Below are 22,204 nucleotides of genomic sequence, written 5' to 3' on the forward strand. Positions count from 1 at the left end.
AAATGCTCGATGTGACATTCCATCCCAGACATGTGAATGTTTAAAAGGATTCTACGGTGACCCACTTGTTGGATGTTCAAGTAAGATATACAAACAAAATACATGGCCTTATCATTCATCATTTTTCATTTAGCAGACTAAATTTATTAATCAGATAAAAAGATATGCAAGTATGAATGTAATAAAAATTCTTATTATATCGTGTATAAAAAGGACATCAAAAGCCTTGTACCGTTTATTTGTTTTATTTGTATTTTTAGAGCCTTGTGCGTTTGTATTCGCCAAGCCCAGCTATTCAGTAAATGAAGACGCAATTTCCATAACGGTGACAGTGAACAGGGTCGGATCACCATATGATGCAGTGTCTGTTTCTTGGTACACTAAGGATTTATCGGCAACCTACGGTAGTGACTTCCTCAATAATGAAGGAGTTCTGTTCTTTGCCCATGGGATTTCATCACGAACTATCACTATCTATCTCCACGCCGATAAGGTAAAAGTTCACTAATTTTGAAGCCAATAAATCGATGATGATTTTTAATAAAATAGTTTCTTTAACGTAGAAAGATGTACACAGCAATTCAATTCATCTTTAGATATTAGAGATTTTCGCTTTATATTAGCTTGCATGAATACTGGCACACGGAGATATTATACATGTCGATACAAAGCTTGGTATTTACTGCTTGGGAAGCCGATCTGTTTTCCAGTTTTTACAACTTTTGCTGCATATTTTGTTTGCAATTACCAATTATTTGAAGTTATTTGAACAAATAGTTACCTGTAAATAATTTTATTGGTACTATATTTTTAAATGTCTTATAACTGTTAAAACTATACAGAGGTTCTTTAAACAACAACGCCAACGAAATATTTTTATGTTAAATTATTAGTGCTATACCTAAAACACAACCGACCTTAGAAGTTTACAAGTGCTGATATGGCCTTGTGCTTTATTTGAATCGATCAGCAATGCATTTATATTTTAGCATTTGAACTAGAGAATCGTGAAAAAGATTGACTCTCACTTAACCTACCTTTCGTTTTATTATTTATTTTAAATTTTGATTTTGATTACAGACGTTCGAACCAAACGAGAAGTTCCAGATAACACTTACTAAGGTGACTTCAGGGGGCGTATTGGGAGCTGTGACCACAACGATTGTCACTATTGTAAATGATGACAGTAAGTAATGCAGCCTTTTAACTATAAGAGGAAATCATGTATCATGACACTTTGAGTGTTATTTCCTCACTCGCCTTATAAGCTTCCAAATGTACGCCCTTGGCATCACCGACAAGTCTTAGAAGGACGAAACAGCAGTATGATACAGTTTAATTCAATGTTTGGCTTTGATATACCTTACTCTAAATTTATATAAAACACTGCTATTCACCTGCGATTCAATTTAGGAATTAGACATCTACCATATGAAAATCATATACATAATGAATTGAGAATTATGGTAAAGTTTACTTTTTAGAGCCATGTGGAGGACCTTGTGAAGTGAATGCTTACTGTGACAAGCCCTCACAGAAATGTGAATGTAACAAAGGATACATTCGGTGGAAGGGAATATGTGGACGTGAGTATATGTATTTAAATAATTTTTAAAGACACGATAAACAATATATAGATATGTAAAAAAAAAAACATACTTAATGCAAATAACCATATCTTTAATCACATTTTAAAATGAAAAGGGCGGCGTTACACAATGGTCACAAATGTTCGATATGACAGTGACTTTACACTGAGTATGTAATAGATATTTTTTGTGATACATTTAGTTCCGTGTGGTGGGAAATGCTGTGCGAATGCTTACTGTAGTCCCAAGGACAACCAATGTCATTGTAAATCCGGCTTCATTGGAAATCCAACACAGAAATGTTACAGTAAGTAATTTTGTTCGTTAAATGTTCCGATGTGAATTTATATGAATAATTTGTACCATATCGTCACCATGTGTATTCAGTGAGATAAAAAAAATCTAAATATTTGTAAATTAAATTTCTCAAACATACGTAGCCATTTTTATCAACTGTTATTATCAAAACAATTATGAAAGTATAAGAAAACAGAAAAAATGTTTGAATTCAAACGTAAAATTTAGATTGATCTAACAAGAAGACAACACTTACACATTGAAGTTAATGCATCCGATACAAAGGTATATTTCTATTGATTTAGATTATCACGAATTTTCTTACAGAACCATGCAATTATGCATGTAAAGCTAACGCCTTCTGTGGAAAAGATAACAAATGTCGTTGCAAGACAGGATATTACGGAAATCCCTACCAGAACTGCCATCGTAAGTACTCGTAAATCAGTAGAACTGCTTGAAGTAGATACATTGGTATGAACATTTTCGTAGCGAACAGCAATACCGTTTAAATTTGACTCTATCAACGAGATTGTGATGGATGATATAACCAGAATTACACGTTATAATACGTATATGACTTGCCTCTGCATTTTCTTTACTTTTGTAATTTTACGCAAACTGACCTCCCACCCCCACCTCTAAAAAAAGAAAAGAAATAAAAACAAAAACATGTATTCAGGCCCGTTTCAATTGATATCATATGGACATCATAGCTGTCGGAAATCATATCCAAGGTAATTTTCGAGCAACGGATCTGACACGCAAAATGTTAACGTAGAACGCTGACGAAGCTGCCTTCGTCGACATCAACGTCGGGAAAGTAACACCATAGACAACAGTCATTGTATATGGAAACAAGTATTGGACATGGAAAGATTGCTTTAAAGACAAAACAAGGTATTGTCAAATGAAGCAATAAGATGAAGCAAATGTAGTAAGTCATTTTCACCATCATGCATCGGGTACACTGTCTGGGCTGGGTAGGGTATTGTACACGTAAGTCATAGTGATCTTTTATGATTTGGCAAGTTCATGTGCTAAGTCTATAGTTTACTCAATGTAATTTATTCCTTTTATTACACTAGTGCCATGTCACGACCAGTGCAAGATGAACTCCAAATGTGATATTCCTTCCCAGCAGTGCAAGTGTCTCCCAGGATTCTTTGGTGATCCAGTGAAAGGAGGTTGTCATGGTAAGTGCACATGAAAACATAAAGTATTATATATATCTGAATATTTTAATTGACTTCCTTATTTTAATTCCAATGATACTCCAAAGAACGTCATTTATACATTTAAGTGTAAAGACTTAATTCTATTTGCAATGGTTCATATTTAGCTCAATTGATAGATGTTAATCACATTGTAAATCAATACAATCCTTCACTTGGCTTGTTTTATCTTCAGAGCCAAGTAAGTTTGTAATTGGCCAGCCAAGCTATGTTGTCCAGGAAAGCAGCAGGTCACTCGTGGCGAAAGTAAACAGGATTGGCTCTAGTTTCGGTTCAGTGAAAGTGACATGGGCTGCTACAGACATAACCGCCGTCCATGGCCAAGACTACGTTAATACGGGAGGTGTGCTGAACTTCGAAGATGGTGATATGTCCAAGACAATCTCTATTCACATCATTGACGACTCGGTAAGCAAAAACCACAACAAGAAAAAATACATATATATATCGACCGTATTAAAATCAAGATTGATTAAAAAGAATAAAAAAAAAAAACAAAAAAAACAAAAAAACAAAACAAAACCAAATTTAAAAAAAAACAAAACAAAATTGAGGGTGAAATATGAACAGATTAACATGGAGACCAAAAAAAAAAAAAAAAGTACACGAAAAATAATTTCCTGGGTTTGGAACGGACTTGAAACCATTAAGTTAATATCAACAATAAATATTGATTTTGCGATTTCGTTCTCAGTAAAATTATATTCCTTGACAAGAAAACCTCACATAAATGTAGAATAATAGCGTTCTCTCAGATCGGAACCAGGTTTTCTTACAGAATAAATAACTTTAAAGAGGATATTTAGATTGCATATACCATTAATACCATTTTTGAGTAAACAAAATTAAAATTAGACATGACATGAAACCAAGTGATAAAATTGCAAAAAAATGATAAGTTCTATGGTTTTGTTTAAACTACAAAACTGAAATGGAGAATATCTGAAAAAATATAGTATTCTGCATACATTGATACCAAAAGAATTGTGAAAACACCTTCACGTTCTCCCTTTCAGGACTACGAGCCAAATGAAGAATTCCGAGTTGCTCTAACCCATGCCACTGACGGAGGTGTACTTGATCCCGCATTCCCAATCAAAGCGATAGTTACCATCGAGAGTGATGACAGTAGGTTATCTTTATATATTTTAATCACTATAAAACTGTTTGAATTCAACATAGCAACATGTCTCGAAATCCTCTATAAGTATTTTAATGACATGAATAATTTCAAGGGGCTTTATTTTCCTATTTTGATAATAAGCTTTACTCGAGACTCATTGTCCAAGGGCGAGTTTAAGGATTAATTCATATCATGGAGTCAAAATACCTTAACAATTCGTTTTGATTGCAGAACGTTGTGGAGGCAAATGTGTGTTCAATGCTTACTGTAACCATGACGACGACACTTGTTATTGTAACAAAGGACTTGTTGGAAATCCAACTGTCAAATGTGAACGTGAGTATATAGAGTATTTGAGTATACATTGTTATGTGAAACCATTTGTTAACTCCTCCCGTAAGTGTGTGTAGAAAATCGAAATTCAATATCTGGATACATTGATTGATATAATTTTTCCTTGACCTACACAAATTCCATTATAACATTGATGCATATTCTGTTTATTTAGAGTGTCGATGTTATGAAGCTTTTTCATTTTATCTAAAAAAAGATCATTGATAATTGAAGTCTATTATAAGAAATATTATTTTATTCTAAGAATATGCCGCGATACCTCAGTTTGAATTTTTTCGAAATGTTCGTATTTGCAGTACCATGTGGCGGACACTGCGGAGCCTACCCCCACTCACATTGTAACATTAAGACCAATAATTGTGAATGTGATGACAAGTACAGCGGTGATCCCTACCACGGCGGATGTGTATGTGCTGGTGGACATGGTGGCAGTACGGGTGGATATGGAGGAACTGGATATGATATGGGCAACACCGGGTATTAAACTCAATGAATATGCCTTACCTTGTTAATATGACAGAAATAAAATAATCATTTGAAGTATGCAGCATAATGTCTTTTGTCAATCTTATTTCTGTATAATTTACCAGACAAACTGTGTGGTGAATACAAGTTTATTTTATTATCTCGCTTTACCTAAAATACGACTCGCACATTATTTGGAGAATTAGGAGACGACATCCAAAGAATAAACTAAATGAGAAGCGGATTGATAATGTACCTAATTGTACTACGTAATTATCGTCAAAAGCCCCTGATTTCGATGGGGCCAGTAATATTTGTCTAGATTTGAATAATTGTATAATACACTTGTTTTCACATGCATACCTTCATTTAAGAACGTATATATGTCAAATTTTATAAATCAAATACGTAAGAGATGACATTCCTGTAATGTATTGTATAGGAATAACGAAACGAGATCTGTTACAGATAAAGTTGTTCATGTAATGTATAGGAATAACGAAACGAGATCTGTTACAGATAAAGTTGTTCATGTAATGTATAGGAATAACGAAACGAGATCTGTTACAGATAAAGTTGTTCATGTAATGTATAGGAATAACGAAACGAGACCTGTTACAGATAAAGTTGTTCATGTAATGTATAGCAATAACGAAACGAAACCTATTACAGATAAAGTTGTTCATGTAATGTATAGGAATAACGAAACGAGATCTGTTACAGATAAAGTTGTTCATGTAATGTATAGGAATAACGAGACGAGACCTGTTACAGATAAAGTTGTTCATGTAATGTATAGGAATAACGAAACGAGACCTGTTACAAATAAGTCGCCTCCTGGGTTTCAAAATCTAGACCCTTAGCATCGTTGATTGATTCACAGATAATTGATTATTTGATTTTTTTTTCATCCTAACATACCAGAATTCCAGGGAACGCACTCGTTCTTGTAGTATAAGAATTTTATTTTCAAAGGAATGTATACGGCTGTGCACATACATGGTTTGGTAATTATATCTAAGCGTATATTGTGTAAAATGCGTCCAAAATAAAAAATAAAGGCGGGGTCAACTAATTTGGTAATTTGACATTAGCATCGGCCCCACTTTGAATTTCGAAATATGATATCCATAAACAGATATGGGTATCATAAGCTTAAATACGGAATTGATTTCTTTTAAAATGGGAGCTCCTTGACTAACACCGTTTGATTGATTCTTCTGTTCCGTTTTGTAAATGTTGTAAATCGTCGGCAAAACCATTAAGTTTTACTACTGCACCAGCTGCATTCCTTTAACACATGAATTTGCCCGAATTGTACATGCTAGAGGTTTTCTGCCTGCAGAATATACATAATTGGGGCCATCGGGCACCCTTGTCTAGCGGATCTCTTCAACTTGAAATATTTAGAAGTAAAACCATTACATGTTATTGCATTATATATTAATATTGCAGAATCCAGTTCCATTCTACTCTTTCAAAAGCCTTTTGTTGGTCAATAAAAATTATCGCCCCATTCCCATCTTCCATATCACAGTAATCAATTATATCCTGTAATTGTCTGTTTGCGTACATAGTATTTCTACCCGGTACAAATCCTTTTTCGTGACAATGAATAATTTTTGGTAAAACAGGTTTAATTCTAATACTTATTATTTTTGCAATAATTTTATAGTTTGTGTTTAACATCTGGATAGTAGACTGTTTTCAAACACATATTTGATTATGTTAATAAATTCTATTTTAATAATGCCCCAATATCTTTTATATAATTCTTCAATTATTTCATCTTTGCCAGGTCATTTATTGCTTTTTAAGGAATGCATTGCATTGTACATTTCTTCATTTTCTACATCTTTGTCTATTTTTTTTTCTTTTTCTTCTTCATTAATTTTGTTTTCTATATGTTTTGTTAAATATTCAGCTTTTTCTTCGTCACATCTCTCAGTTCGAAAAAAGTTTTCATAAAATCTCACTTGTTCTTTTAAGATATTTTGTATGCAACTTTTGTAATTACCAACTATGCTTTTATTTTATAACATAATTTATTTTGACCATTATTCTGAAATTCTTAAATTGAAAAAATAACCTGTAGACTTTTCATTTTCTTCAAAATGATGTACCCTTGACCTCACTCTTGCCGCATCACTTCTTTTATCAAAATGCTCCTTAATTTTTTTTTTCAGTTCTTTGATCTTTTCCTCCTCTTTCCTTTCTTTTGAGATTTCTAATTGTTTTCTAATTCCTTCATTTCTCTGTATTTTGAATTTAATATTTTGCCTATTACCATAGTAAATTCTTTAATTTTTATTTTTGCCATTTCCCACCATTCTAAAATATTCCTGTAGTTTGGTATATCTAATATCCATTTCTTCCAACACTTTTCGAAGGCTTTTGAGAATAATGGATTTCCTATTACTCATCTTCCAGTTACCAGGACCCCGTTCTATGTCATGTGGTAACATTTTAACTGATACCATATTGTGATCACTATAAGGACAAAATTTGATACTTGGATTTGTAAAGAGATGATTCAAAACCATTGGTGTAAAAATCATGTCATTTCTAGACTCAGAAGATCCACGTTTAAACATAAATTTTGTTGTGACCGCCATATGCCTTCTAGATTGTTATTGTTTACAAGTGTAATAAACTCTCTTATCCAATATCTAGTTTAGTTTGTGCTGGAATTCTATCTTTAGAATTGTCAAAAGTACAGTTAAAATCACCTGCCAAAATGCACTCAGACGAAGCATCTCTAGTGTCATCAACAATATTGCTAATGGTATTAAAGACAATCTTCCGTTCATTCCCAATATTTGGGGCAAATATATTGCACAAATTAATGTTTTTGTCTTCAGATTTTATCGAACAAGAAAGAAATCTTCCATTTTGACCATCTTCTATGTCACCCGCGTACTCGCTTTACTGGTGAATTTTAAGTTTACGCGGACATTCATGCTGGATGTGGCCTGTTTCTTGGCAGAAATGACGCCTCCTTCCTTCAACTGCAGGCTTAGGGCAGTCCCTGATAACATGGTCGAAACTACCACATCTGTGACCACTGCCTTTGTGTGGACAATTGTATGAGGGTTGGCTGGTTTGTCCACAGCGAAAACACTGTGTTCGGTAGTTGTCACCAAACAGGTGGACCGGGAACCAACCAAAGATTGTTGTTAAAGGTAACGTGGGTACACAGTTTAGTATTGATACGTATCTCGTACCGTTTTCAATGTCTGTTCCTTTAATGTTTCCTCTCTTTAAGGAACCGTTCACAATGTTTCCAAACTTGGACATCTGTGAACATATAACATCACCTGTCATTTCAATCGCTGTGTCTTTGTTTGTGATATTTGTTATGTTCTTTTCAACACTGGTAAAACGGACGGTCTGAAAAAATATTCAGACCCCTTCCGTCAATAGTGATTGTTTTGATTCCTTGTCCTTTACATTAATTACACAAGTCATTTCTAGAATTTGGATCGATCTAATGTTTTCTTTCTTAACTGTATGTTCTGCTGCTTGTAATACCTTTTCGTGAGTTAATCCCTATAGAAATTTATGATGAAAATAGACATTGGTCAACTGAGTAGATCTGACATTGTCCGCGAAATATCAAAATGGCAAAAATGGCAACCGTGAGTAGATTTCGGACACTTGTTAACAAAGTTCCATAATAAGACTTACATGCATCGTTCGGTCCTAATGTAAGATCATATGTCTTGAGGAAAGCTTACTGAAAGCGTCTGTCGAAGATCGGGCGAATATTAGCGTTAAAACACTTCCACAAGAAAATATTCGTACTCCGATGAAGGCGATCTACTCCATTCACGGGACATAACTGATTTGAAGATTTAAATGAAGACAGGGTTTGCCTTTGTCAGTTCCGATCCATAATTTGTGGCACTTTAAGAAGCTAATAAGAGATAGAGCAGTTGCAATTTGCAGCAAATTACATTGCGTTTTAGTATAGCAGAACTGCTCAAGTGATTGCTTGTTTGAACTTGAGTGTTGCATGAATTGGGTTAGTTTGATCTTGATGCAGAACATGGCCCAAGAAATACAAATTGTACGCAACATGTGCACACCTTCCAACAGTTCGCTTGCCCGCGGGACAGACACAGTAGTAATCTTTGACAGTGTCCATGCCACGTCAACACCATACCATTCCGGGTGGATGCTCTACTACAGTAGCCCAAATCAACCAACCGTACGCGCACGTAGCGTTACCAAAAAAAAATATATAATTAATATATATAATTTTTGTCGAGATATTTGCATCATTGTCATTGCCATAAAAAGGCCAACTAGTGTCTGGTATATAACCATCTGGAAAGACAATGTTTATGAATTCAACATAGTTGCGCGTCTTTTTCCCACAGTATGAGAATATTTGAAGGGGGTGATCAGCACTTTTTTGGACATAAATATAGGTACCATCAAGGATTACAGGTACTTTATTCCCGTAGAAACATCTTGTAAAGGCAGTATTGTGGCACTTAGCGTCCTCGCGGATGATATGGCATGGACCAAGGAAACGGGGCACAATAGTCTGGCCAAGGCTTTTAAGATACTATGAAATGTGTGAGACACATACCGTTTTTTGGCAGACCACACAAGACACCAAGTTGAGACCATGACATATTGGTTTTCTGTTTAACCCAGAAAAGAAACAAAGCTTGGAATGAAGAAGAAAACGATCCTCTATTAATGTGTGAGGAGCAAATGCTATGGATTTGCTGCATTTGTTCAAGTGTGTAACCAGTCCATGCTTTGAATTCTTCATTTTTGCGATGGTCTACATCTATGCCTGTGTTGGTTGGAGTACCGGCAGAAAGGAAATGGCTTAGTTCAAGAAGGTCATTGATAACCTGTTTAGCTCTTTCTTAAAGATGAAGAGCTAAAGGTTCCCTTGTTTGCACATTCTAGTGGCAAAGATGGATTCACAAAGTCACCAATTACATGTTTATTGCAAACACGAGCATCAAGGTGACACACACCATAGAAAATGAAAATAAATATCAAGTTTGTCCTTGTAAGCTGGGTATAGTGCATAACCCAATGCTCTCTTTTCCACATATGACATATCTTTTATGTGAATTCCACCATAAATATGATTTCTCAACAAACAGATATTATTGGTAGTTGGTTGGATGACATGAAGTCAGTTTAAGCATCATCTGCATCATTCGCCAGCCAGAAGGTTCATACAATTCAGACTGCAATGACCATTGCTTGTGGTACCGCTTGTAGCACTTTCCAAATGATATGCTTTCTTCTGTTATGCTAATTATCTCAGCAGTCAACAGCTGGTGCAGCCAGTTATACCATGTTATTCTTGAGCCCAGGCTTTTGGTTTTGCAACCACGACCTATGCACACGTCTGACATGATTATTAAGTAAACTTGATGGGAGATTTGCAGTAATTTGAATTTAATACAGAATATCTGACATAAGTGTAACCTTGTCTATGTAATTGTCTATAGATACTTAGCAAAAATGGTATGAATAATTTATAGCAATACCTTTATATGTTTCAGGAAATCAACATACTTGCACATTCAGGTGTCAGACGAGGTTATCATTTCTGGCCTCATTTATTAATTATCAATTAGAATATTTAACTGATTTATATCCATTATTGTTATGTTTAATGATGAACGAAGAAAGCTGACGATAACATGTTATCAGTAATACTGCTTATTTAATCACTGTTAATTTGTTTTAATACAAATTAAACTGTCAGTTGTTCTTTAGAAGATAGATTTCTAGTGCAGAAAACACCATGCTAAGTTATACCTACTGAATTTCATTTTAAAACAATACAAAATACTTAATGTGCTGTGGTACTACACAAAACTGAAAAATATAGCAGTATTTGGCACAAAAAGCAACGAAAATGAAATTTTCATGATTATTGCAAATTATACAATAAGAATGTTTTAAATTGATAAAAACATATTTTACCGGTTTTGATATCACTTAAAATGTATTCAATAGGGAAGTTTTTAAAGAAGTATGAAATATAGACTGAGATTGCAACTATACAAAATGAACTTGACAAACTTTGATATATTCTTTATTTTGTGAAAATTTTGCATTTTTATCTAAATTAAAGTTATCAATATGCTTACAATTTTCATGTCAATATAACATGTGGTATCAAAAAAGACATTTTATGTACTTAAGACTGGTATATGAATATTTTCATTCAAAATTCTCATGTAGCAAGTATTTGTCATTATGTCAGGGCACCTTTGTCACTCAACCTGGTATTATACAACGAGGTCCAGTAGTTATAATGACTAATCATTTATGCGCTTGTAGCTTACTTTCATGTATCTACATATGGCGAAAAAATAACAGAAATCTATGTGGGGGTCAAATGTTTACCCCACCTTTAATCAATAGGGGATATCTTTCTGCAACTGGGCTAAGCACTTGTACACAACACACTGGAATAACTTCAAATCTAACCAATAAAAAAAACCTTCAGTGCAGATTGTGTTTGAGTTATGGCCCAGAGGCTATAAGACAGGGTTCCGTTATGTGGGAGAAGACAATATAGGACATCGAGCCCTGCCCGTCTCAATGAAATACAGGTATGCTAGATATATGTACCTTGCCAGACGACTACGGATAATAAATCGTCGACATTTATAATTTCAAGCAATACCATTCAATGTAATTTAAAGGTAACACATTGAATAAGATAAATTTGATGATAACTACTTAATGTTGCACCGTCGCATCGCCTTCTGTTAAAATTATTGCACAAAAGACAAGTAAATGAATCCTGAATATATATGCTATTTCAAAATAACAACAGGAACCACATGTGATTCAAACTCAAAATCGAAAAGAGCGCAAAAAACACAATTAGAATCTTCTGCTTCATCGACGTTATACTCTATGTAAATGTAGGTAAATTTCCAGTAATATCGCGACATAAAACTGAGATTCTGATATGATATACATTAACAAAATCAACAGATGTTCTAACAAGTGACAAACACTGTTTTCAAATGAGATCAGGGCATTGACTGGAATACGATCCTTTATCCTTCAACATCAGACATCTTTCGATATTTTGTGTGGTTGAAATAAAATAGTGACATGCTTTTTTTTATATTGAAAAACAAAACATTAGATCAAGTCCATTAATTTCTATATTTCTTTCTGGTTATTTACAAGGTCTTTAAAAATCATATACCCGAAAATGCCATATCAGTACCTACTAGGAAAACTTAGACGAATTGACGTTTCCTTCTCTATATCAGGTACGTAGTTTTGTATGTTAAATACATGGATGAAAACATCGTCAATACATCGATGCGTGAATGCTAGATACCATATTATTATGTTTGTTGATTATAATATCATATTCGTCCTTTCATAAACAATTTCAGTTCTGTAAACAACGCTTATTTTGGTTTCAGGTGGCAAATATAAAACAGACCACCTTCACATATTAGTGTTGTTTCTTATCTATATCCTTACATTCATCCCTATCGATTTAGATTTTACATGATGCCTTCTAAATCAATGACGAATCCTGGAAAGACGAAATAGCTGTATGATACAGTTTAATAAACTGTTTAATGTACAAAAGCTAGAATAAACGCCCATGTGCACATGATAATATTCCAAACTAAATTTCAATAAAATTGGAACAAAATAAAAACAAAAGAAGGATTTACACGGAGACCCTCGAAAAGTTGAAAAAAAAACCAAACACCCCTCCCCCTCCACAAAAAAAAAAAAAAAAAAAACACAGAACAGGTGTACCTAAGAGTAAGCCTCTTCTGCTTCATCGACGGCACCCTCCATGTAAATGTCTGTTTTTTACTCTTGTACATTTAGTTTTCATGGAATAAGATAATTCGCAAAATATATTTAAACACTTTTCTCGCTTTGCGTGACATTTTCATTAATCTATGTTGTTAATTCATGCCCTTTGTATAATCCTTTGTAAATGCGAAAAGTAAGGTGGTGCAGTGATTACGCACTCACCTTCCGCCCAGCCGTTCGCGGTTTGAGTCCGAAAACGGATGTGAACGGTTTTCCCTGGTTAATGCGGTTTCCTTAACAAGAGTGATTGATAAAAGTATGAAGAATGTTTTGCAGCTGTTGTCAAATCATTACAATTTATATCTATGTTGATGTGTTGTTGACGATAATAAGTCAACCATGAAGTATTTGTTCGTACAACATTGTGAATACAGCGCCCTCTCTTGGGCTTGTCAAAGGAAATTTCTATGCAATTGTACTTCTACGGTAAATTCTCTCCGAATGTGAACTTTGTATAAGGTTATTTAGATGAGATAAACCATGAGATATAGAGCATGAATTCATGAATGTGACATCTGTGAGGGATATTGTTGCAAGCCACATCAGTCAGTATGTGTAAAATATTGAGGTTGATGTCCTAGGTCATATGTACTTTTTAAATGTCTAGTGTGCTCCCATACTGTGTTGGAGAACAATTCATTCATATAACAGCAGCATGGAGGAGACGAACGAGATCGTCGTGAGTATGGCCGAGCTGGACCGGTTTGTTGTCTGTTGTATGATGGCCAGCGGGGCCACCGAGGAGAGCGCACGGGTTATGTCTGACCTGCTCGTTACCGCGGATTACCGTGGACACTACACTCATGGACTATGTCGTACAGGTAACTTTAAAAATCTCCTATACATTAAACAACCATTCGGATTAACGTTATACATACATCAAGCAGCTCCGTAAATCTTGACGCATAATACCGGCTCATCTACAAGCAATCAGTATAGTGATGTTTTAAAGATAATGATTTTGTAGAAAATGACTTAACGCTGATTCAGAACTATTGATGTAAGCGTTACATATTGTATCTCATTTTCACTTAACATATTAAAAATGGAATAGAGCTCGAAAATTTGTAATCTTACCTGATATGGAGTTAATTGAACTCATCAGAGACGGCGTTTTAGTTCACATCTACCTTCTAGCATTATAACTCTCAGTTAATTGTAGTTGTCTTGGAAAGGTTAGATATGTGTAATTCCCGCTTAAATGAGAAATGCAAATATATAGACTTGACACGTGTATAGAAGAATATATTACAAGATATCAGGGGAAAATGTGATCATTTCTAGTAAGCAGGTGATACAATGTCCGTCTAGGAGTATCCAAATGGTCGTCAATTTGCGTTTACAAACCTGCTATCTTAATTTACCTTATAAATAAAGTTAGATATCGGAGGTGTGAATTTCATTATAACGCCTTCGGGAGGTAGCGATAATAATAATATGTACTGATATTTATAGATGTGTACACGGCAGACGTAAAGAATGGAGTTACCTGTGGAGGTGGAAAGGAGCCGACTATTATCAAGGAAACCATGGCAACAGCACTTATCGATGGCAACAATCTATTGGGTATTTTAGTTATTATACTAGTAATTATTGATTTACCTATTTAGTAAAAAAAAATAAACTAAGACAAAGATACTTACTGTTATCTTTAGTTTCACAAGAACTTACTCATTGCTTTTTTTACATTTAAAATAGCTGATCATTTAAATATGAAATGTGGAATTTATTATAGAAGTATTCACAATGATAGAAATGATAATTGATTTTTTTATATATGTCTGAGCGACAGATGCATACATAGACGCAAATCCAAAGCATGTTATAAAGGGGTTGTTTGTCTTCAGGTCCGGTAGTAGGAAAATATGCGATGGACGTAGCTATTCAGAAGGCTAAAACGGCCGGTGTTGGCATCGTCACTGTCAGAGGTAAGGATATTGACATATGCAGCTTATCAAAAATCATCAGTGGTCACTTAAGCTTAATTTTCAAATTATATACAGGTTCTCAATAACCATTATATCATCATACTGTAGATGGTGACTTCATGAAAGTCTTTAAGAAGGTATCTTAGGGCATTGTTACTAAAGGAAATGTTTCTCCGCGAAATATCAAAGAAATAGATGTATGAAATTTTGAAACAGAATTCAATTTTTAAAATGTCGATACAGATAGTAAAGTGAAGAAATCTGAAAAGGTGACGTCTTTTATAAAGGGTCAACTGAAGAAGAAAATAAAACTTGAGCTTTTTTAGGTAGGGTAAAAAACGTCGATTAAGAATCTCGCAAACCGGACGTAAGACGTATTTAAAAAAAATCTTAAAACGATGTTTGTACTACGCAATGTTTGTTTAAACTAAAATAAAGGATCTTTTATTTCAACATTTATCAAATCTTTGTTAATGATCAAACGTTTTGTATTCATTTTTATCTCGAGGTAATATCTATTCATTTGCGTACAGGTTCCAACCATTTTGGGATAGCTGGTTGGTATAGTCTCCGAGCAACAGAGCAAGGCCTTCTGGTAAGTAGAGTGGACTTTTTATTGCTTTAAATGTATCAACTGCTTATGGTTTTGTTGAACTTTGAGTTCATCATTTCTCTTTTTTCAATGACCTGTCAATATAAAGACTATACATGATTCTATTTAATCTAATCTTCAATAGCTGTATTCATAGATTTCCGTAAAAGATACACTGACAAGAAATATACCTATTGGTATATAGTTTTGATTGGTAGCTGGTACTGCTGAGAAAACGGATATTGCACGGTTAATGTGTAATTAATCTCCTCGAACGTAACGTATTGAATGGAATCTTAAATCCTTTACTGGAAGTTTGAGTATTTGGTTTTAACAAAACACAAAATGTTCGTATGTTTTGTACAGTATTTCCTTGTAAGCCATATTTGTGTTTCAGGGTATATCAATGACGAATTCCGACAAAGTAATGATACCTACACGGGCGAAATCAGTAAGATCTTTCTTTACAATACTGAAATATAATGCATATTGAGCATTGGTATACACTAAAAAATAAGTACATTTTAGGAACTGGCTATATGGTCTGTCTTTTGTGCGACATAGTTTATCTATTTCCTATCGCTTACATGATATCAAAATAATATTGACAAAAAGTTATCCGGTCGAAAATATAAATAAATAGCTAAACATTATTTATAATGTATAATGCAGAGGTCTCTTGGCACGAATCCCATCAGCATGACAGCCCCTGGTAAGGATAGAGACAACTTCGCACTGGACATGGCTTGCACCACTGTAGCATGGGGAAAGGTAATGTAATAAATGTCATAACATTAATATCAGTCTCAGTCAAAGATAATGTCAAAAATAGGTCTTTATAAGTTTTGGTACATGGTCTTCCGAAAAGTGACTTATAAACTCTATAGTCTTGTTGTTATTGAACAGATAGCTTCCATTCATGGCCGGAAGAGTTGACTAACCTGAGCGTCAAATTAAATTGTTTATTTGTTCTTTAAGTAAAAGCACTATAGCACTCCGCATCCTCCTCTCTCCGGTCTGAGTTTGTCCATACTTCTTTGTCATTTATTGTGTTTACGACCGAAAAGCTTGAAATGAAGGCGATGAAAGGCGAGATGCTACCAAACGGATGGGCTTTAGATAAAGATGGAAAGGTAAGTAGAATACTTGATTACTGAAGTTTTTTACAACAGTAGGAACAACAAAACTGTAATCTCCATAGGCTTCCTTTTTGTTTTCCGCTTCCACATTAATAAAATGCCTTTTTCGGATAACGTTACTTCCGTGATGTTTTTTAAACTTCCGTTTTCGTGATTTAGAATGTATTCAGAAGTTGAGACGATATTCAGTTATTTGCAATCAACCCTCAGATCATTTCAACAGGGAGCTATCGGCGTAGATATTTTGCAGTAAATTAGCATTAGTAATAAAATGTCACTTTGTTTGCCGTTGTCAAGGAAACATGTGATATATCAGCTGTGGGAGGATTGCAGCCATTAGGAGGTGCTGAAGAGAGCAGTAAGTTAGCTAAGTTATCAGTTATTTTGGAAATATACCATTTGTAGAGAGATATCATGCGATAGAAATGATCAAACGTTAATCATATATTTAAACATTTATGTATAGGTGTGCGGTGTTTAAACGTTTTGTAACGTAACTCGTATTCTGAATTTGGATTTAATGGTCTTCTCATTTGATGTGTACACTTTTAGGGATTGCTGATGTAGACACTGCTGGTAGTCGTAACCTGTATGCCATGTTTGATTCATTCACATGTTCTTGAAATCATTTTTAAATAATCAGAAATGTAAAAGATGATAAATTACTGAAAGGTGCTGTTCACTTGTGTGTCTTTGATACCTATATACTTATCACTGTTTTTTTTTTCATTAGCCACCGTCTGTTTACAAGAGTATAGAATGTCAAACACATTTAAAGATCCCCAGTGAAGTCCAGTCCTCTACATATGAGGCAGCCTTCTATGGTTTTGATTACTGACAGCTGCTATCTAAGTTACCAATGTTATATATATATATATATATGGTATTCCAGTCTTCATAACAGACGAAAAGACCTATAGATAGATGATATATTTCGTTGATAAAATATTTCAAAATGTTAAAACTTTTCTACTTTTCCTTATTTCCTACCGGAAGAAGTTTATTTTTACGTAGATCTCAAAATCCTATTATCATTTACAGGGATTCGTTTGTTATCGAATAATAAGTCAGAATTAGTATTTCATAACCATTATCATACAGTCACTTAAATACTGTAATGGGCTCATTTTATTTTACTTGAATGCAAAATTTTTGTTCGAAACAAGTATACTATAAACTGTTACTTATTGTATCAATGTTGTTTGGTTAAACATGAATTACGTAATTTTAGAGATTGCTGATGGTAGATGCTGCTGGTGGTCCTCTAGATATAAAACAAAAATTTAAATGATGTATTTCGTCGACGAAGCAAAGGACTATTCTATTCCGGAACGCTTGGTCTTATTTTCTTTGTTTTGTCGTAGGATTTTCATATCTTGCCCTAGTTTTATTAAGATTGAGTTGGATTGTGATTATGTTGTCATGATGTTATTTTCTTGTTTTTGTGTCAAGGTGGTTACAAAGGTTACGGCATGGCGATGATGATAGAAGTTCTCACCAGTGTGTTGTCTGGGGCAGAGATGTGTGCGTTTGTTAGGAAATGGAAAACATATGATAAACCGGCAAACTTGGTAAGTTCAGAATGATGTTTTAACAAAACAATAATGGCTGTAACAATGTAAATTTCATTTAAGTCATTATTTGGAAATGTCCTTGTTAAATGATGGCTGGCTAATTTGCGGTTGGTTACAGGGTTTTACGTCTCCGCAACTCTCAATGATGATTATGCAGCCATTTTAATAGAGTCCACGTCATCGACATACAGTCATGTAAATGAGTTTTTGATATCCAGTCTTTTTTACACAAAATAACCTAATGATTCACAGGTTTGGTTTCGTTTAAAATCAAAATTCAGTGTTACTTTTGTATTCATGTATCCTAACCTTATATATCAATCCTATTTTAGGGTCAATGTTTCATAGCCATAGATCCTGGAGCATTTGCAGACGGTTTCACGGACAGAATGCAGAACCTAATGGACCACAATCGGAATCTCGAACCGGTATACACTTTACTTGTACATGAAATTATTTAATTTACAGATTAATTTATTTATCATGTTATTTAACATATGTCTAAAATATCCATGACATTAGTGAATCAAACCCATTCGATATTTTCTTCGATGCATAAACGAACTCCAAAAAAGTACCAACATGGCAACATAATCATATTTCAAACTAAAATTCCATAAAGCTAAGATTTAAATGGAGATTCCTTTAAAATGTGCAAGGAAAATAAGAACAGGCGTTCCGGAAGAGTAAGCATCCTCTGCTTTATCGACACCCGCCATGTAAACCTTGGTCAATCGAAGTTAATGATGCTACGTTCTCAAATTAGAATAAGGTATACAACAACGGCAACAGGCGAACTAGCGAGCATCAAATACGCACAGATTCATGTCACACAAAGCAAATGAAATCACCATGTAAAAAATTCAAAAGAGCCATCGTTGTTGAATTCATATAAAACGAAGTTGGTCATTGTATTAGACAATCTATATAAATAAGTAAGGATATTCTAATATGTGTTTATCTAAGATGTATAAAGGATTATAATACGACAATTCTAATATAATTTGAAAAAGAAAGCAAATTTGCTGTTGTTATTTTTCACGAATGGTTATCAGGTATTTACAACATACGCGTGATGTAAATTTTTAGATGGAAGCTGGACGGAATGTTTTTGTGGCCGGAGATCCAGAACGACAACACATGGCACTATGTGATAAGTTAAAGGGCATTCCGTACCACCCGAACCAGATAAAATTTCTGGTATTTAAATCTTATTCATTTATATTTTGAAAGTCATCAATAAACATATTTAATTATATTTACATGTGATCGATATCCTCGGCTATCATATATACTTGTATATCTTCAATCCTATTATATGAAATCACATCATTAAACTGTAGCACATGTTAGTATAGTATAACTAAAGTCAAATTTAAAATAGAGACCAGCCATTACCTGATTTTATTGAACATAATGTGAACAGTATGACAGTGATATAATGTTTCTTTTCTATTTGTCTGTACAGGATGAAATCGCAAAACGTCTAGGCGTGGAACCTTTAAAACACTTAATGTATAACACCTGATAGCATGGACACAATGTTGATCATACTTGTAGTGTTCAAAATTCATGTATGAATAGATATTCTTTATGTTTAATCAGTGTTGCGAGTACTAGTAACATATTCGATTGTGCATTTTTATCTTGTACATGTGTATTCCTTTTTGTTTTGTCTGTTTTTTCGAATTTTTCTCTCTGTTGAATATTTATCAATAAATATCTAAATAAATTGTGCGTTTCTTTTCTATTAATTATGTCGTTGATTTAGACACAGATTCTGTTTGTACAGTTATTTTACGCTTCTGTGTGCCAATCCATGGCCAGCAAATGTTGACGGAGTAAAAACATTTATTATATATATCAGTACACTAAAGTAAAAGTGATACAAATGTGTAATGTTTTCTTGACAAATAATAAAACGCCTTAGATTTGAGATTTTGAAAGTAAATACATCAGTTGCTGATCAAATAGAGCATGAAAAATTTTTTGGCATTTCAGCGATAGTTTGCAATATTGAAAAGAACGGATTTTAAATTGTTTTGTATGTGATGGGGGTTGTTTTTCCTCAGTCTCTGTCCCCTTCCTTTTTTCAGTGGAAAATAGCTAAGATTATTGTCATAATAGTGGCACTAATATTGAATGACGATTATTATAATTTCATTTCGAAATAATCTATACCATTGTGTATAAGAAGTAGGACGTATTAAATGCACATTCATATGCTTAATAGCCCCGTTGTCTTGATAAAACAATGGTTATTGCCCCTTACCACCTGGTCTTATTCTCCTTGTACGTTTTCTTGGGTTCTCTTGTAGATCTTCCTTTTATTTTTATTTTGCTCTCGTTTTTATAGAATTTGAGTTTGAATTAAGCTTCATTTGACAAGTAGATATTTTCTTTATTGTTCTTTGTTTATGTGTAATTGTCAATATCAGGTATTCGGAATTTCATTTGTAATTTTTCATGAGAGATGTAAACGATACTCGGTGAAACTTGAGAAATGCTCACTAGTGGCCTTATTAGCTGAAAGATCTGAACAGCAAATATCTATGGTCTTGCTAGTGAAGCATACGACTGCGATACACACAAGTTTTCCCTTCTTCTTTTTCTAAGAAGCTAGGCTACATTTGTGTATTTTTCAAAAGCTATATATTTTACATGGAGTAGCGTTTGCTGTAATTTATGTAGATAGGTTCAGCGAGTGCTATCTCTGGTGATGCCACCGCCTGTACTCTGACGTGTCGGGTAATCATTTGGTCTACAAAGTAATCTATTGCATATCTACTGAGGCACGATGGCGGCCGCCGCTTCAGGTATCAGAGAAGAAATACGATGATACGATGTTTGACGACTGCTGGTGCTGAGGAAGACATTTGCGGACTGTTTGATAACTGCTGATTACAGAGGACACTACAGTCATGGTGTAAACAGACTAGGTAAGGATATGTATCAAACTGCGATAATTCAATATCGTATGTGGGTCATACCGACTTCCAGCATTGTTAGCTGGAACGAAATCCGCTCTAGCTTTTGTTTTATCTATACATACACTTTATGGCATGGTGAAATGTGTGCTTGATACATTCTAACACTCTAACTGCCCGTGAAATACGCAAAAATAGTTGGTTTTCCGTACTCAATAATGTTTTTACTAACAGTGACTGTGCTTTGGCAAATGATAGAGAAATACAAAATGTTTCTTAAAAGGATGATTCCTTAGACTACTCTCATAATCTCGAATGAAAAGGAACCTTGATGCATGTACAACTATATGTCATGATTTTAGAGTATGCCAAGTAACTTGTAGCCATAACCTGCGGAGGCAGGATTGTTGTACTTATTTCAGGTACGGTATCACTATAGTTTTTTATATATAGAAGGAAAAAGACGGTCTTTGCGAAACTGCATTGTATGAAGCACCAACGACATTTTATATTATTTTGTTTAAGTAAAACTCCTGTATCATATTCATGCACATTGTATGTTTTGTTTTATTTTGATTTTTTCTTTATCACAACGATAGATACAAATACGTTCTTCTTAGTGGCTAACTACGTATTAAGTTTATCATTTTACTCGGGACATGGATAACAAATCTTGAAAATTTACAGACCTATGCTTAATGACGAAAACATTATTTTAAGTATCGTTCCATAGGTCTAGAATTGTACGAAGGATTTAGTTAAACGCAAAGGTGATCGATTCAAGATATCTTTAGAATATTATCTTTAGTATATAATCAGCTGGCAATAAATTTTAACCTTTTTCAATATATGCTAAATAATACTTCGGAATGAAAGAAGAAACTTGTATTTTGTGCTTTGAAAGAGACCATAAAAAGCATGAACAGTTATCGTCATCGTGTGTACTTTATTTTTCTTTCTTTTTTTCTTTTTTCTTTCAACGGAAAAAAGGATTATCAATTATATGAAAAATACAACATTAGGACAGGTGAACTTTCCAATGTAGATTTGGTTATTTCGTTCATTTTTTCCCAATCGTCTTCTAGGTTTCAAAATTTTGGTCCCTAGCACCACAGTCTAGTCATAAAAGG

At 34.0% G+C, this 22,204-nt stretch overlaps 1 protein-coding gene across 1 annotated transcript; it reads left to right on the forward strand.

Annotated features, from left to right (window-relative positions):
- The first annotated feature begins 13,569 nt into the window (after positions 1–13,569).
- Positions 13,570–19,675, forward strand: LOC132565492 (uncharacterized oxidoreductase YjmC-like). Its single transcript, XM_060230143.1, has 12 exons — positions 13,570–13,735; positions 14,370–14,480; positions 14,762–14,842; positions 15,376–15,437; positions 15,832–15,885; positions 16,107–16,205; positions 16,502–16,567; positions 16,871–16,931; positions 18,026–18,144; positions 18,480–18,575; positions 19,237–19,347; positions 19,616–19,675. The coding sequence occupies exons 1-12, from the start codon at positions 13,570–13,572 to the stop codon at positions 19,673–19,675; spliced, it is 1,086 nt and encodes a 361-aa protein (XP_060086126.1).
- Positions 19,676–22,204: the final 2,529 nt, after the last annotated feature.

The sequence above is a fragment of the Ylistrum balloti genome, unplaced genomic scaffold (assembly GCF_031769215.1).
Source record: "Ylistrum balloti isolate Yb309-2 unplaced genomic scaffold, AGI_CSIRO_Ybal_v1 Utg369724, whole genome shotgun sequence".
Classification (NCBI taxonomy): domain Eukaryota; kingdom Metazoa; phylum Mollusca; class Bivalvia; order Pectinida; family Pectinidae; genus Ylistrum; species Ylistrum balloti.